The sequence below is a fragment of the Acanthisitta chloris genome, unplaced genomic scaffold (assembly GCF_000695815.1).
Source record: "Acanthisitta chloris isolate BGI_N310 unplaced genomic scaffold, ASM69581v1 scaffold12451, whole genome shotgun sequence".
NCBI lineage: Eukaryota > Metazoa > Chordata > Aves > Passeriformes > Acanthisittidae > Acanthisitta > Acanthisitta chloris.
The window spans coordinates 150,927-167,908 of NW_008654403.1; the positions used below are offsets into that span (position 1 = coordinate 150,927).

Genomic DNA, 16,982 nt, shown 5'->3' on the forward strand with positions numbered 1-16,982 from the left:
CCATGCAGCAACACATTGTTTTCTTCCTCAAGTTGGCAATTATATCAACTAAAGAGTAAGTTTCTGAACAGTAAATAGCTATTCATCCACCCATCATTATTCTGCTTTTCTTGAATTTCAACTATTAAATACTGCATGCACAGAATTTAAATGCTGCCTTTTTTTGCTTTGAATAGACAACAAAGCTACAAAGCTTTCATCTAGTGGTGAGGAGTTCACATTTTGAATCATGGGATTTTTGGTGACCCCAGTTCCACACTGTTACTAAAGAACTCTCCTGACAGCTGAAATATGACTTGCTCAAGGCATAAGAGTTATTAGAATTACTTGGCACATTACCAGTAGGATAAGAATTCAAGTTCAGAAATCTGTTGTGGTAAATGCTCATTTTTAAAAGGAGTAAAATTTTACGCTGTTATGAAAAAGAAAAAAGCCCATTACACAAGGATACCAGTCAAAGGACTGCACAAACTATGGAGTTATACAATATCAGTGGAGAATCATGCTACAGTTTACAAGGAATTAATGTCTTTCTGAGCTGCACATAAGAGCGGCAGGGTTAAGGTTAAGGTTCTGAGATAATCAGTAACAGCCAAGACTGTCAGTTTGGCAGCTATCTTTCTCCACAGCTTTGAATCATCCTTTCAGCTAAAAATATTTAAAGGAACCTATTCCAATTTGAAATAGAAGTGGTATCCTATCCTTGAAGCCTACTTAGTTGAATTAATTTTTTCCAGAATGCACAGAAATTGTTAGTAACACATTATGTTAACACTCCAAAAAAGCCCTTAACCAAGAAAAGGATGACAGTTCTTAAGACTCCAAAAGGCCTCACCCATGCTTATATGCTTTCACTCAAATTGTTAAAGTGTATTTATAGGTTTTTTTAATGTTACATTAGTTTTACATGTGCAGATGGTCGTATGCTGCACAGCATTGGCCAAGAGCAGTCGATGACATATATGTATGCACATATGTGCAGTACATTAATAGCAGCAAACAATGTGTTGATACTTTCCCTGGTGGAAATCATAATTCCACTGATTTCAGCAAGGTTTTCCAAATTATCATTATAATGCATTCCACAGTATGAATGTGCTTTACATTCTCAGCTCAGTGCCAGTACATACCACACACAGCTAAACAAGATGCTCTAACATTCCCTGCCAATACACAGATATAATGCAATCACCACCTGGATGAGAGACTAGGTATGCCACAACACCTTTTATTATGCGATTAAAAACCACAGAGGATAGAACTAAAAGCACTATACCCTTCAAAGTGCATTCTCAGGGTCTGCACATTTTTTTGAGAGACAGAGTTAATTTGGTCCATGCTACACAGGCACATATGGTTTAGTAAAAATTCAAAGAAATTAAACTGTGTTACAAGCAAGGATATCCTCCCACTCTCTAAGCAATAGTAGTTTTTGCAAAGTATTCTAGAATATCTATCTTGAAAATCACAGGAGCTCTGGCATTCCAGCTTTGGACAGCTAGCCTCCAGAGCATCTTGCTAACCACCCCAGCAGTAATGTCCTAGACCACAACACTGAAGTTAGTTTCTCCTTCAGAGCCCACAGGCACAACAGGGTAAAAAGCAAGGGCAAGGGTGCTGATTTTATTTTCTTCTTTAGAACATTAATGCAACTTACTAGTTCTGTCATTTATATATATAAATAAATTGATGTATATAGCAATACGCCTCCACAACTTTCTTAGGACTTGGGCTCAACTGACTCATCTCTTTCTTTGTTTAATTTATTTCTGGATTCTAAGATAAGCACACTGGGAGTTGAGATATGGAGATATAAACACAAAAACCATGAAGTAAACTGAAAGAAAGCTGATAAACACAACTCAGTGGGCAATCTTCATTCTCTGGATGCCTTTAGCAAACAGTTGTGATGCTTTAGGACAAAGCCTCCACCTAACTGCCTATATTAGCAATTCAAAGTGTGCACCTATCCAAATTACAATTCCAGTATGCTGATTGCTGGTGAATAGCTCTTCCTGCTACTTGAATTTAAACATTTAACAGCTACCCTTGCTGGGGTCTTCCCTCCAGTACATTTCCAAACTCCTTCCTGCTTTCACACCCTGAATATGCCAGTGGGAACTTGCTATCAATGCATGGGTGGAACTGGCATTCCTAGAAGTCCATGGAAGTCAGACAACCTAATAACACTGTATTTCAAAGGAGTAAACATCTTCATGATCTAAAAATCCTGCCTTATTTGAACAGTATTACGGCAGCCAATTAAACTCCACCAGGCAAGTATTCTTCCCAGCACTTTGCTCCCCACCATTACCTTTTGTTCAATTTCTTCATAATCATCCTGATAACTTCCACAGATTGCGCTGGAGGATGAGGAGAAGGTGGGGCCCTGAGAGTAATACTGCGAGCTCCGGTAGCCATCCCGCCGCAGCTTGTCACACTCTGCCGAAAGAAAGAGAAAGAGGGGATTAAATCACAAGGCAAGAGCCATTACTGTTCATGCCTGGTGTACCGTGGCACTTAAGTACTGAATATTTTCCTGAAAATGTTTACCAAGTGTTAGCATTGTCTGTCCCAAGTAACAGAACCCAAAGGTGCATTTCTCCTATTTGTATCTAAATTTCCCCTCCCTAACATGTATTATATACGTAAGCCCACACATAGCGTATTAACCCAGGCGACGGCAAGTGCTTTGGAAAGAAGGGGGAAAGTGATTTATTTATTTATTTATTTGAGGCCTGGCTCCGTGTCTTGACAGATGGCAGCATCTTGCAGGATGGGAGACGGAAGCATGCGAGTAACACCAGGGGTCTCATTTGCCAGGCCGGTAGACATCTATTATATGCCTTACACTTGAAATGATGTTGCTTGCTACTCAAGCACCATCTGCTGAATAACTTTGGCACTGACCACTTGTCTTGTCTTCCTGTCCGTGGAAGAGACCATTTAGAGTGATTTTGGAGAGAATGCAAATCACAGGGATCTCAAAATCTCACATTGCTGCATGGCACATTGTAGTTTTTTAATACTAAAGAGTTTCCAAAGTTCAGAAAGAATTCAGAGCAAACATGCATCCCCACTCACAACAGCCAAAATCCCAGTCAGCATCTCATCCCCCTCACCAAGTTTTCCACAATCATCTTCCTGCCTCCTAATTGATATTCAGTGTGATTGTGCTAAAGAATAACAGACGCCAGAGCATAAGGAAAAATTAAATGTTCAAGATGCAGCAACCAAACTAATCGACCAGTCAATACTAGCTTTACATTTCCCCAGAGAGATACCTGAATCTGTTAAAAGATGAGGAAAGCAAGGAGAAAATGAAGTATTTGGTATATTTCCTTCTAAGGAACCGAAATTTCTGTACCATACACAGGCATTATCACAAGGCATTTTTATCATCACTTGCTGGAGAAAGACTTTCTGTGATTATATCATCTGTCTGCCTATCTTGATCTTTTAAGCACCCCTTAAAATGGAAAACGTGCTATGTTTATATTGAGAGCAAGGTTTTAGAGAGGCTTCTGCCAGGCAAATGGTTAAGTGGAGTCAAAAGTCTGCCAACTCCAGTATACGTGTCCTCTTATCCTCAGACGCTTCTGAGACTGAGATCTGGAGGGCTCTGTGCTGACGGGTTAACTGGCCTACAGGAACCACAGCTCTATGAGGATTTATTAAGTGCAGACTCCCCTGTACCTGTGCATGCACATTGAGAAGGCAAGTTTACAGCCTGACAACTAGCTACTTCTATCAGCACCAGACATACGTCCTTGTCTAAGTATCCATATGGGGTCAAAAAGGGCAGTATGGCATGAACCTATTGCTTCTCTCTCAGGTCAAGGACTGAAGGTGGTGGTGGTGGGTTTCGAGATCCAAATCTATTGCCACATCTCAGGAGCAGAGGGTTGGTAACCTGTTTACCTGTTTCACATGTATGAGCATGCTGACACTGCAAGCATCTGGCAAACTGTTGCCATACTTTAGAAGCAGAGTGAAAAATGACTGTCAGCAACTACAATAAAACAAATTCCTCCATCACCCTTCCAAATCTGGTACTGGATCCAGCCAGATCCAGCACATAACACTCACAGATGTGAGCACCCTGATGGGCTGTTTGTCAGTTTGAGCTACAAATCAAAAGGGGTAAGCGGGCTGTGGCAGAACAAGACTGCCCAAAGACTTGCATCAACTTGTAGTGCGGGTTAACATGCTAAGTTGTCAACTTAGACACTGCAAAATTTTTACCTTCAGATCAGTCAATCACCACAAACACAAATACAACCTAAGGGGTGCATAAGAATGCAGTTATTTTCCCTCCCATTCTTGGGTTAAGGTTCGGAGTCCTGGCTGGCTGATCCTGTGACTCTACGACATCAGGTGTCATGGCACACCCAAAAAAGGACTGGTGGTTTGACCTGGGCTAAATGCCAGATATCCACCAAAGATGCTCTATCAAGCCCTTCCTCTGGAGACAGCTGGACAGGAGAGAGAAAATATAACAAAAGGCTCATAAGTTGAACTAAGGACAGGGAGAGATCATTCACAAGTTGCCATCATGGGCAAAACAGGGGGAATTAGTTGAATTTATTACCAATCAAAATGAAAGCAGGATAATGAGAAGTGAAACAAATCTTTAAAATCACTTTCCACCCACCTCTTCCTCCCTTCCAGGCTATACTTTATTCCCAATTCTCTACCTTCTCCTCCCTCAGCAGTGCAGGGAGATAGGAAATGGGAGTTTTGGTCAGTTCATCACATGTTGTTTCTGCTTCCTCGTCAGGAAGTCCTTCCCCCACCCCAGTGTGGGGCCCCTCCCATAGGATACAGTTCTCCAAAAACTCTCCAGCATGAGTCCTTCCCATAGGCTATAGTTCTTCATGAACTGCTCCAGCATGGGTCCCCTTCCATGGGATGCAGTCTGTCAGGAACAGTCCTCTCCAGTGTGGGTCTCCCATGGGGTCACAAGTCCTACCAGTACACCTGCTCTAGCTTGGGCTTCTCCCTCCACAGGTCCTTCCAGGAACCTGCTCCAGCACAGACTTCCCATGGAGTCACAGTTGTCACAGGGCTCTTCTGGAGCATGACAGATGCACACTGATATTAATTGTTTGACCTTATTTATTCTCCTAACCAAGGAGGTGAAGATGACAAACAGTGCACTCCATGAAGCCCAGAAGAGCTCAAAAAACTTCAGGAAGTCAACACTGAAGATCTCAAGTCATCACAAGTTCAAGTGGACTGACAATAACAACCTGGCAGCTTATCAAGCTCACAACCTCTGTTTGTCCACAACACAAAATCCCTGTAACATCAGAAACTATTGCAGCAACTTTGCTGATGAAACCAAGACTGCTATAAACTGCTATGTGAATCATATCAACAAAAAGGTGTTTTGTCCCCAAGAATAGCTTTTCTATTTATGTACTGTCACTGTACTGTGTGAAACACAGCAGGAAACACACACTGTGAACAGCACTCGAGGCCAACAAACCTCATCAGAGGCTTTAGGCAGATATCTTTTACTTCACATTGCAACAACCCACAAGCACAACACAAGGCCAAACATTGCATCTAACTGAAGTTACTGTCACTGCCAAACCAAGGATGGCAACTGCTGTTTAAAAATTGTTCTAGCTGGAGGCTCCCCACTTCATCTCATTACTATTATTAAAGGTTCACATGGTCTTCTGTAAACAATCAAGTTCATATTTTTCACATAAAACGTATAAAAATACCAATGATGAAGCTAGAAATACTTATGCTAGGAAAGTCTGCAGACATGCCCCCTTCTCCACAGGGGAAGAGCACTATGCTGTCCTATTCCAACAACCCCAAGCAGAGAGAAGCACTATACACTAAGCAAAAAAGTTCTTACAGTTATTTTAAAGATGACTGTACTGAAGCTGACTAGACAACAGAAGTATACATCCAATTCCAGACATTAAAAATCTTTAGTTTCAATAATGTGACAATACATGAGGGCCAGCTGAACAAGGGACATAAACACTCTTGTTTGGATCCAGTGGCTGCCATTATCCACATTATCCAACACACGAAACCATGCACATCCTTTCCATATTTCTGCCAAAGAACTGCCAGGGTGAACCCCAGGAGACTTCATCAGTCAGGACACAAGCACACACTCCTGAAGATGCGCCTGGCAGTTCAAATCTGCAGCACATGCCGCAGTCAAGCTCATAGTTGCAATTTTGCATGAATCTGATCTGAAATGCGCAGTAGTATGATTAGGCCCTGGATCAATCAGTTTCATTCACACAAACACTGATGCTGTGCATCACCCATCTCTGCTCTCTTCTCTCCTGCTAAATAAGCTGAGGACAAGGTGGGTACCAGCAGCACCATGCTGAGAGTGAGGGCTCAACCGTGCCAGGTGCGATTCTGCAGAGTCTTGAGCCATAGGCACTGAATTCATCACTGCTGCAAATAACTAACCTTTCCATGTAAAAGCTTATGGCCTTTGTGACAGACAGTCAGGCCAAGTGTATGACAATACCTCTGAGGCCTCTCATCTCAAGTCTCTCCATTTCATACAAGAAACGCACCTGTAATTGCATCTGTCCCTGAGCTAGTAACACACAGTAGCAAGCCTCATACACAGAGGCAGTTTACTGCTTTTCCAACAACTTGAAACCATATTCTTGAATGATAATTTGAGCCACAAATCACAGGAGTGAACAGAAGGCACAGCACTGATACCTCAGTAATTCGTCTGACATGGTATTACCATGGTAAACCAGGATTAACATTTACCTTGTCAGACCTACACACCGCGCTGTGCTGCAACAGATGGAAGGCTGGGTTTGCTGGGAGGGGACCGGATACACCAGCTCTTTTCCTCTCCTTTAGCCAACTTTGGTAACACTTTGTACCTGCTGAGCTTTGTACCACTGAAACTAGTCACAGTATGTTGAAGTTTATATGAAGGAATCACCCTGCCAGAAGCAGAACTGGTCAGAAGAAGATGGATTCAATAATTTTCAGAAGTTTCCCGTATTTTTTTCCAATTGTAAATTAATTGTGCAAGATTAGGTGAAATTTTTCACAAGCTCCTTCATAAAACTATTGTTCTGCACCATGTAGACCTGGCTGCAGGGAGAAAGGCTCCAGGTGCTGGCTTTCAGGGCTGGGCCCCATCTGAGCCTGGGACCTCTTTCTAAGGCACAGCAACAGCAGCAGCACAGAGCCACAGCTTTCTGCCACCACCCTGGACCAGCCCTCCATGCCTCAGGCCTGAACGTGCAGACATCACTTACTAAATTAGCCCTAATGAGATTACTCGTGTAAGCAAACACTGCTCACATGACTGTTGCAGGATCAGGCCTTAAGCTCTGTAGCTGTCTACATCTACACGTGCACACTCAGGCACACTCTTGCAAGCAGGTATTAAAGTGTTCAATATAAAAAAATAGAATCCACATTTCTCAATATTTATTAGTAAACAGCAAAGGCAACGGGTTAAACTACCATGATATTCACTAGATAGAAACTTGGAATCAAAGTTATTCAGACATCTAAACAGATCCAATTTGCTTGGCGTAACTATCCATCCCATTGGCTGGGTCAAGCAATGAAAGACAGGAAGATAATGTCCTGGAAACATCTGAATTTGCTCTGTATGCAAGAACAGCACCTGGAACTCGAGTGCAATTGCTAAAACACAAAGAGAAAATGCCAGTTGGACCAGGACCCACTTCCCAGAGGAGCAGACATGCTGTGCTGCCCACCTAGCAGAGCTGGCCGAAGCTGCCAGAACAGAAACCCTTGGGTGCAGGGGCAGAAAGGGCACAGACCAGCACACACATTACTTGATTTTACCCCATCCCTTGCTGTCATCTTGTCAGCAAGAAGGGACACACAACAAGCTGACAGCTGCATCTGCATGCTCGAAAAATTATCTCAGCTGAAGTCAGGGTGACTTCTTGGCAGAGCCTTTCCTGTTGTAACTTGCATTTTTCTTTTTGTTTTCCTTTTTCTTTTTGATTTTTTCCTTTTTTTTTGTTGTACTAGAGAGAGGCTATTAACTGCAAGAGTCAGCTAAACTGTCAACTACAGAAATAAATCTGCTGAGTAGTATATTAAAACGCATTTATCCATTCACTGCACATATCACTGGAAAACTATTCTACTCCCTGAGGTAAGAAATCTTTTTTTTAATCAGTCTTCAAACACTGTGGCCAACTCCTACTTCTGTAAATACCCACAACCACGTTCCTCCCTAAGTCACTACTACAGACACTGTCCCACAAGTAGCTTTTCAAAATTTCACCTAAAATCAGACAGACAGTAGTATAACATATATTTGTCTTGTAAAAGCAAACTTTTTTAAATGACCCCTCACTTTACAGGTTAGGCTGCACTTTAGTAATCAAAGTATGCACTATATCGTTACCTTTAATTTTAAAAGAAATTTCTGTTTCACTGCTGGTAAATAACTGCATAGCATTTTAATTTACTTGATAGGTATTTTCAATGTGTTTTTCCAGTTGAGTTAAGATAACTTAGACCTCATGGGCTTGTGACAGACAGGCGTAGGTATCAGAAGACCTGGATTTCTGACCTGGCGTTTCTGCATCCGAGCAAATCACTTAGGGTCAAATCCAGTCACGAACTTGCATCTACAGACAGACAGGACACGATCTAAATTTAATGTACATGCCTCCTAAATTCAGAGTCCAAGTGGGTATGCACACTCTGCCTGCAGCATATGAGCACACAGAGAGGCACCTCAGGATAAAGTCAATTAAGGAAGAATTTGAGGTACCTTAACTCTCATCTTTGCCACACCAGTAACAACCAGGACCAAGTCCACTGCTGCAGGCATCTCTTCTCATGAGGGGCAGGAGAACCTAACAGGGATTTCAACATCTTTACTTCTGAGAGTGATGTGCTTTTCATCCAACAATTGCTTAAAATTTTGCAAGTTAATGTATTTTTCATTTAGATACAAATTTTAGCTCACTAAGCATGAGGTGAGCAAAGGCTAAATCTTCAGCTTCCTAACAGTGTGCTCCGAACACTAAGCAAAAAGTTACCACCTGAAATATAACAAACAGTCAGAGTTATGCTTTGTTTGTGACCAGTCATACAGTCTGCTAGTGTGTACTGAGACACACACTGAGCACCAAACTGGGATCTCTTCAAAGGGCACAGCTGCCTCTTTGCTTGCTCACAGCACTGCAGTGAGACATGGATAAAACCAGGATAACTCTGGACTATGCAGTTAACTGGGGAATTTTAGGGAGGTAACTTTTCAAGATAAAGAGCTTGTTGACAATGATTACGCCTGGGACCATGATTAAAACAGATACCCTAGTTCAAAGGTCTTTGGTTAGTAAATCTAACTACAATTACTACCTTTCAACCTGTGCCTCTTTATGGGTCCCTCATTTGTAAACTGGGGTTAAGAATGCACAGCTCACTGAGTGTGGATGGAACAGGCTGTGTAAAAGCACAGCTGTACAATGGCAATCTTGTTTCTCACAAATATCTCATACTAAATATGACTTGAAAAAAATAGCAGCTCAATGTAATTCTAACACAGCACCTATTTTTGTCCCTGGATCTAAATATGCAGCAGACAGCTTGCCTCTACCACTTTAGATTCCTCCCAAAATTCACTCAGCTTGGATCAAGTCCCATTTTCCTTAAATGTATAAATCCCCATATCATCTGCAGAACTTGACTATCACAGAGACTATTTCTATATCAAAGCTTTCAAATATGTTGTAAAGCCACAGCAATGATGCACTTGTGTAACAATTGAACTGTAACCAATGCTGACTGTAAAGCAAGTTCATGAACTTCAGCTGTGATATATCCAGTGCATCATTTTGCTCAGACTCACAAGTTAAATAGGTCAGGAATTTCAACAGATGTAGTACTGTTGCCACCCAGCTGAAAAACCTTCTGCTCAACAGCTTGATCTAGGTGCTTTGGCTAGTGCTAGCCTTTGCCAATCCAGCTACCTTCCTTATTATTCACCTCTCTTGCCCCCAAATGCAATTTTATATTGATATTTCTAGGTCTTTTATCAATACATATAGAAAAGCCTAAAACAAGCCCAGAGACAGCAGACACTGGTATCCAACACACTTCTTCCACAAGCAAATGCCATATGAAGTGGCAAGTTTTCAACTCACCAGCAGAACTTAATTGTTTACTGCAAGGACCACTTACCTGTTGAAAGGTGACAAAAAAGGTCTATCAGACACTTTTTAAGACTGTTGTGTGTCTCCCTCTCTTGAATAAGCAGCCAAGCCTAGCCACATAGGTAGGGTTTTTTGAGAAATGCTGTCTGAAGTTTCCCAGACACCAAGATGTTTTGGGCTCCAGTGGGATGAAGGTAACCCTAATAGAGGGCTGCCAAACATCTGTGATGGAGAAGAATGCTGAATAGATATTTCAAAGAAGCCTTACCAAAAGTGACCAAGTGTATTTATGTTAGGTCTATCCCTCCAATGCATTAATGCTCACCCTCTCATTTGGAAGCAAGCCCTAATGTGGTAACCGGAGATCCAGTGTGGCTGGGAAGCCCACGCTTCCAGACTGCTTCTCCAAGCTGCTTCAGGGCTCAGCTGTACAGAAACTTGTAGTAGCACAAGGATGAGGCACAAAACTACAATATTAGAGGAAAGCAAGTACAGAGTTACATTCATGCTCAAGGGTCTTAATAAGATGCAAGTGGATCCAAACTAAAAGGAACTCTGCAATGTGAAAATACCTTTAACAGGGTTAAGTAAATGCAAACATGCTGATCACTTCTTTGTTTTCTTAGAGCTTTTAAAAAACAAATACATTTAATCCCAACCTTTAATTCCCTAGGTAATCTGCATAATTTAACTTTACTGAAAACCTTTCTAATGGCACCAAAATGCAACAGCCATGACAAATTATATTTGTTAACAAGCTGTCACTAGGGAATGCTCAAAATAATTATCACCGTTTGTCTCAAGTTAATTTAAATTTCTGCCAGTGTGTTCTACGACTGCATTTAGTGGTGACAAGATGTCTCAAGTTTAACAGTGTATTTGCTTCCTTTTGCATGTTTGATGCTGCTGCTAAAATAATTCCCCCTGCTTTTCCTCTAGCGTTTTTTATGGATATTTGTTGCTTCTTAGACAACCGAAAAAAGCTAATATAAAAATATGAAAGGATTTTTCATTGCTTTTTCTCCTAGGGCACTTTATGTTAAATATAAAGTTATATAAAATCTGCAAATAAGCACATATAGCATCCCAGTCTAAGAGAGTAAGGAGGAAGAAAAGCAAAAAGGAAATCAAATGAAAGTCTGATACACCTTTGTGATGGAAGTTGCTTTACCTAGCACTGAAACAACAAGGCCAGACAGTAACAGTTCCAAATTATTCTCCCCACTAAAGGCATGATCTGAAATGAGGAGAGGTTCAATAATCTTTTAGGTATATCTTCCTAAGAAAAATCTAGTTCAAGAAAAAAATAATATCATTGGTATTATTTTGAAATGCAATTATATCTTTGTTAAACCCTTTCACTGTCATTGCTTTCACTTATCACATGTATCATGCAATCAATCTGCATATAACCACCCTTTATGTTTTTACACTCAGAGCTGCACTATATAAACTAAACCTAAAAATAGGGAACCTAAATGCTTCCAAGTAGCTCAATTTTGCAGCACAAGACCAGCTTTCGAACACGTGCAGTGTAGACTCCTGGTGAAATTCTGTTTTGTTTCACTTGAGTATTTGCTTTTTAAAATTCCTTATTAGAAAGGGCAGTTGGAGTATGGAACTTGGCCAAAGCCATCAACAGATGTACTGTGAATTAATTCAGTAAGAGTAAAAAAAACAGGATACGTGGGCAGAAGCTCGGATAGTAACTTGACAACTGAAACTAAAATAATGAGAAATAAGTTGATTTCTATTTTTTGACTTTACATCTCCAAGGCCCTTCAGGAACATATGGTCTACCCCTAGCCATCAATGGCCTTTTACTTCATTAAGGTTTCCAGTTGGTAGGGAGTTCACATCTTGACATCTCTCTGAACCTGAACCAGACCTATTGTTAATATGAAGTGGTTTCCCCTATTTTGCAGCTCTTTAATGAAACATAAGATTATTTTAAGTCCATAATCTTCTCAGCAGGATTATCGACTAGGAGGGCTGACCCTAATATTGCTCATCTGAACAGTGATCTGGCAGATGCACTGAGAAAACAAAGGCTAAACACATACCTGTCTGGAGGGTCTTGCAGCAAGACATAATAGGGGCTTTATGACTAACTACTTAAATCCGGTTTTATTTGACAATGCTAACCAGATGTCTTCTGGAAAACAAATCAAGTGTTTCAATCACTGCTGCTTACATACATTCCTTGAATTTGGCCAACAAAGCTAAACAGAAGCTACAGTCAGCCAAATCCAGCTCTTCTGAAGATGAGATAATAAATGAATCATCGCAGACATCGGAACAACGAGCCCTATATTATGTATGTAGCTTGAATCAACACAATTACCCTGAGAGAGGAAAGGCACAAAGTACAGGCAGTTGTGCAGTAAGTTTCAGCAGTTATAGTTTGAAAAGGGATATGAAAGACAGCATGTGGACTGTTCCCATTATTTGCAGTTACACCTTCCTCAGCACATATCTGACACCTTGTTATCTGCTGGAAAGGACAGCCAGCCTGGGCAGTGACCAGCAGTGTGTGACAAAACATTGCCCCTCATCTGCAACTTGAACAGGTCAGAGAGAGTGTCCGCAACACTCTTCAGGAGTTGGCTACCTCCTAACAGCCTAGTATCATTATAGTCTGCCTGTGTTTGCCCTTTAATAGTTATTTCATCTCTGCCCTTTATGCCAGTTGTCTCCCAACTCACGAAAAGTGACAACACACAACAGTGCAGCTTGTCCACACCCCCCCCTTTTTTTTTTTAAATCAGAAGTGCTCTATGCTGCTAATTGCAGGAACTGGAAGACAAGTGCCTCATGGAAACTTGACTATATATGCCCTGCTCTGGTTCCCATCCCTGGAACTGACTTGTATCCACATTTGAGGGAGAATATAGGATAGTGATTCCTTCACCTCTTTATAGTTTGCAAGATTATCTGAGGCCAACGGATTCCAGATTACTTTTGGCTTTGCTTTTAGGATAATGGACCTACATCTGTAATATACTCCTGATGCTGCGAACCTGACCAGAAGGTAAACAGGAACACTTATGATACACTCTGAGCAGTTGTGCTGTGTCTCCTCCCCATCTTCATGCTTCACACTTTATTGCTGGCCATTTTTAGAGTTTAGTATAGTTCACAAAATGAGGATTACTCTCAACTTACTTTTATTACCAAATATTTGTGTCATTGCTACATACTCCAGTTGTTGTAGCTGTGCTTCCAGGTGAAGATGGCTGTATTTCAGGGACTTCCTCAGATAGTGGTTCTTCAAATACAGCCATGCAACAAGCCAGATCTGTCAATGCACCGTGTCAGGGATGAGAGTGTTTCTCGTGCTACCCTCCTGACTCTGGTTGAACACCCACTGAACCTCTTGGCCTCATTGACCAAGAAAGCTGTTAAGAAACACTGCAGTATGTAGCACTTGCCATTTAAGCACAGATAAAATTGCTTTAAATTAATTGCCTTAGAAAACAATGCAACTCTGAACAACATTAAACTCACAGATCTGCTGCTGTCCAGACCAGACTCTCAGTGCTGGTCCAGCCACTCAGTAGACATTAGCAACATCAGACTAAACAAGTCAGCAGTCGTTCAAGCCTTGGAGGACAGCACACAGTGCAAGGGAATAGGATTGATTTGAGGATCCTGGCCCCATGCAGAGCCTCAGCTCTTCCTTCCCATCTGTTGTCTTCACCTCCTGTTTTCAAGACTCCCTAGCAGGAAACAGTGACAGGAGGCACAGATTGACACAAGCCTCCTTGATGGTCAATATTGGTTTGTTTTTATCTGAACATCTGTATGTTGGGAAACACCCTCCATAAGGTGATCATGAAAACATTAGGAAGTGGCCATGTCACACAGGCTCTCAGGAAAGGCCAGTTAGAGCAGCTCAACCCTGAGGGTAAGAAAATATGCATCTTGGATGGCACGTGTCACCCCATCTGCTTCACAGGCACTCCAAGGTCCTGGCTCCTTCCCCAACAAAAAGGAGAGTCTGCTTTATCTGATGCAAACAAAACATTAAGGAAAAGTACTGTATCTATCACTACAACCCAAGAACTGCATAATTTTCTAAACATTTAAATCATACTGCAACGGTACCATGACTGTGAAGAGCAGCCAAAATTGCTCTTCTTCCCTAGCCATCAGATTAAGCCACTGAGAGTTTTCATTTAAAACAAAGTAACACAGCCTAGGTTAAATATACCGAGCTACTGATTTTAGTCAATGACAAATTTAAATTATAATATATTACGTAAAGCAACTTCAACAAACTTCCCAGCTTCCAGGTGCTGAATTTTTAAATTCAGATTACTGGACATTACTGCTTTTTAGAACATCTTGAATGCCTAAAGAAGGATAAACAGTTTTACCTCAGTTATGAACACATTTGAATGCAAGATCTCGCCACTTGTACTTGAAAGTAGCTTCATAACGGAAAAGCATGGTATTTTTCATTGATTTCAAAAGGGTAAAAGACCAGTTCTTAGGTAGCAAAACCTAAAATATCTCCACATGCAACATCTACTGCCACGTACTGCATCCACTGCCACAGTATGATAAGCAGAGGTCATATATCAATATATAATATATAAAGAAAAATAATAAACTGCAGAAAAATTAATACAAATATTTTCCTTCTCCAAACACAACACTGCTTCCTGAAAAAGTATGTGGAGATCACCAAACAGTGCACTTATTTCTCTCCAGAGAGGTTAGATACCATCAATCCTAGTACCTCTATCCCTAATATTTTATTCTTAAACCAATTTAACAATAAGTAGCAATACTAGATTTTCTGCTTCTTAATTGGTGCTTAGAAGTTTATTCTAGGTAACAGACAGCTTCCTATCTATTTCACTAGGTTGGGTTTGGTTTTTTTATCTAGACCCATGCTGTGAAAAATTTTCTGTTAAAATTGCATCAGAAAAAATAGTTTGCCTTTGCACTGTCTTAAAAGCTAGCCAGGATTGCATCTCAGTTAGTGTTAGATTGGTGAACACACCTCGATAGAAAGAAATACGTTGCATTTTCTAATATTTTTTACATCTGATATTTTTATGGGTGATTTAAATTACTGTTGTGCTCTTACATGCGAATTACTATTTGTTACCTAAGTTTTATACCTTTCTATTCACCATGGGAGCAACAAGTGCAGTAACAAATTAATAGTCTGCAATCAAGTTGCTATGTACCAATAACATCAGATCTCACAGTCTGAACAAGAACAGGACTGGAAAACTTTCAAACCTGTCTTTTGATGGTCTGAACTATAGCTTCTAATTTAGCCCTTAGGACCACATTATCAGGTTCAAGGGGACCATCAGAGGTTCTCTCAAAAACCTCTAATGATTTCATAGCCCCAAAAATTAACTTCAGCACTTCAGTATCTTTGCCATAGTATCAAACCTAAGTATTTCTCCCCTGCTGTGCATGTCCACTACTTCATCTCCGACTCAGCACAAAGAAAACATTAATTTTTCTTTTGTTCTACTCCTAGTTTGTGCAAGCGCTTTCTGGTGAAACAGAACATTCATTCCACTCCTTCTGCAGAGAATACAGTGCATCTTGTCATCCAATGTTTTTTGTTTCCCACCACACAGACAGCATGTTGGGTCACATGCAGCCGTTCTACTGCCCTATGCTTCACCTCAACGTAAGAATCTGAAACACCAAAAAGAAGTCAAAATGCAAGCTTCATCATGAGGCCAAGAAATGCAGAACTGAAGTTCCCATGCTAGTCCAAAGGTGCTTCTTATCAGATTACTTTTCTTCAAGCTCTTCTATGCTGTAATTGCATAGCACTTAATTTACTTCCTACCCATTTAGAAGCTTTGGAAAACTAAAAGCAACAGCGGAAAAGCAGTTCAGCAGTTGCCACAGTTATGTCACAACTTTAACAGTACTTTTACGCTGAATGAAACTGCTCTGGACACAGAACTCAGTTCTCCAAATATGATCAGAAGCATCAGTGCCCTTCTGATTTCACAGTGGTGGTTGAAGCTGCAGCAGATTAAAACTGGTAAAACTTTAGTCAGTGCCTATCTTACCACTCAGAGCCCCTACAGGCAATAATGAACCTACTGAAAATGGTGCTGAATTCATGCCATAGTTACTCAGGACAGTTACAGGCACAGCAAGGAGTTATTTTAAAACTGCACTTAGAGAAAAAACATGACTTGGGAAAAGAGCTTGAGGTTAAATAAATGAGTTGTGTTCACTAAGTCATCAGCATGAGGTCTGGTGAAGGCATCATCACAGTTTCTTCTCTCAGTTACTCCCCTGAAAGCACAGAACTGAAATTCACTTCATTACCAAGGAGTCCTACATCATGTACACAAGGCAGTTTGTTTAACACAAACGGCTAACTGATAAGTTGCAGCAGTACTGAATAGCTTCTGTTTCATAATGAGCAGCAGCTCTAGAGAAAAAATCCCAGCAGACTGAAATAACTTCAGCTGTCTAAGCTGGGGGAAACAGCATATATTACTTGGTTTCACACAAAGATATAGCATAGACGGCACACAGGCTATCTGCTGAGCCATGCATGAGCCAATAACACTGGCTGTCAAGACTCTCCTATTAAATGATGACAAAAAGCACCTAGTAAGAGATGGTGAAAATCAATTAACTGGAGAAATGGCAAGAGAAATAAAATATGGGGGTACAACACTTCTCAATTCAAACCTACAAAATGAAGCTTTTGTCACATCTAAAGAACAGAAATGTCATGTTAAACAGATAAAAAATACAATATTCTTTTAAATCAGGTTAACTCTGCAAGGTATCAAGTACCTGCAGTTCCTG

General features: G+C 40.8%; 1 protein-coding gene across 1 annotated transcript in view; it reads right to left on the reverse strand.

Moving 5' to 3' along the window:
* NHSL1 (NHS-like 1) overlaps window positions 1-16,982 on the reverse strand; it is a 49,630-nt gene that overhangs the window by 29,334 nt on the left and 3,314 nt on the right. The window contains exon 3 of the mRNA XM_009083514.1: window positions 2,315-2,442. Within this exon, the coding sequence (XP_009081762.1) occupies window positions 2,315-2,442 (128 nt within the window). The remainder of the gene's footprint in view (window positions 1-2,314; window positions 2,443-16,982) is intronic.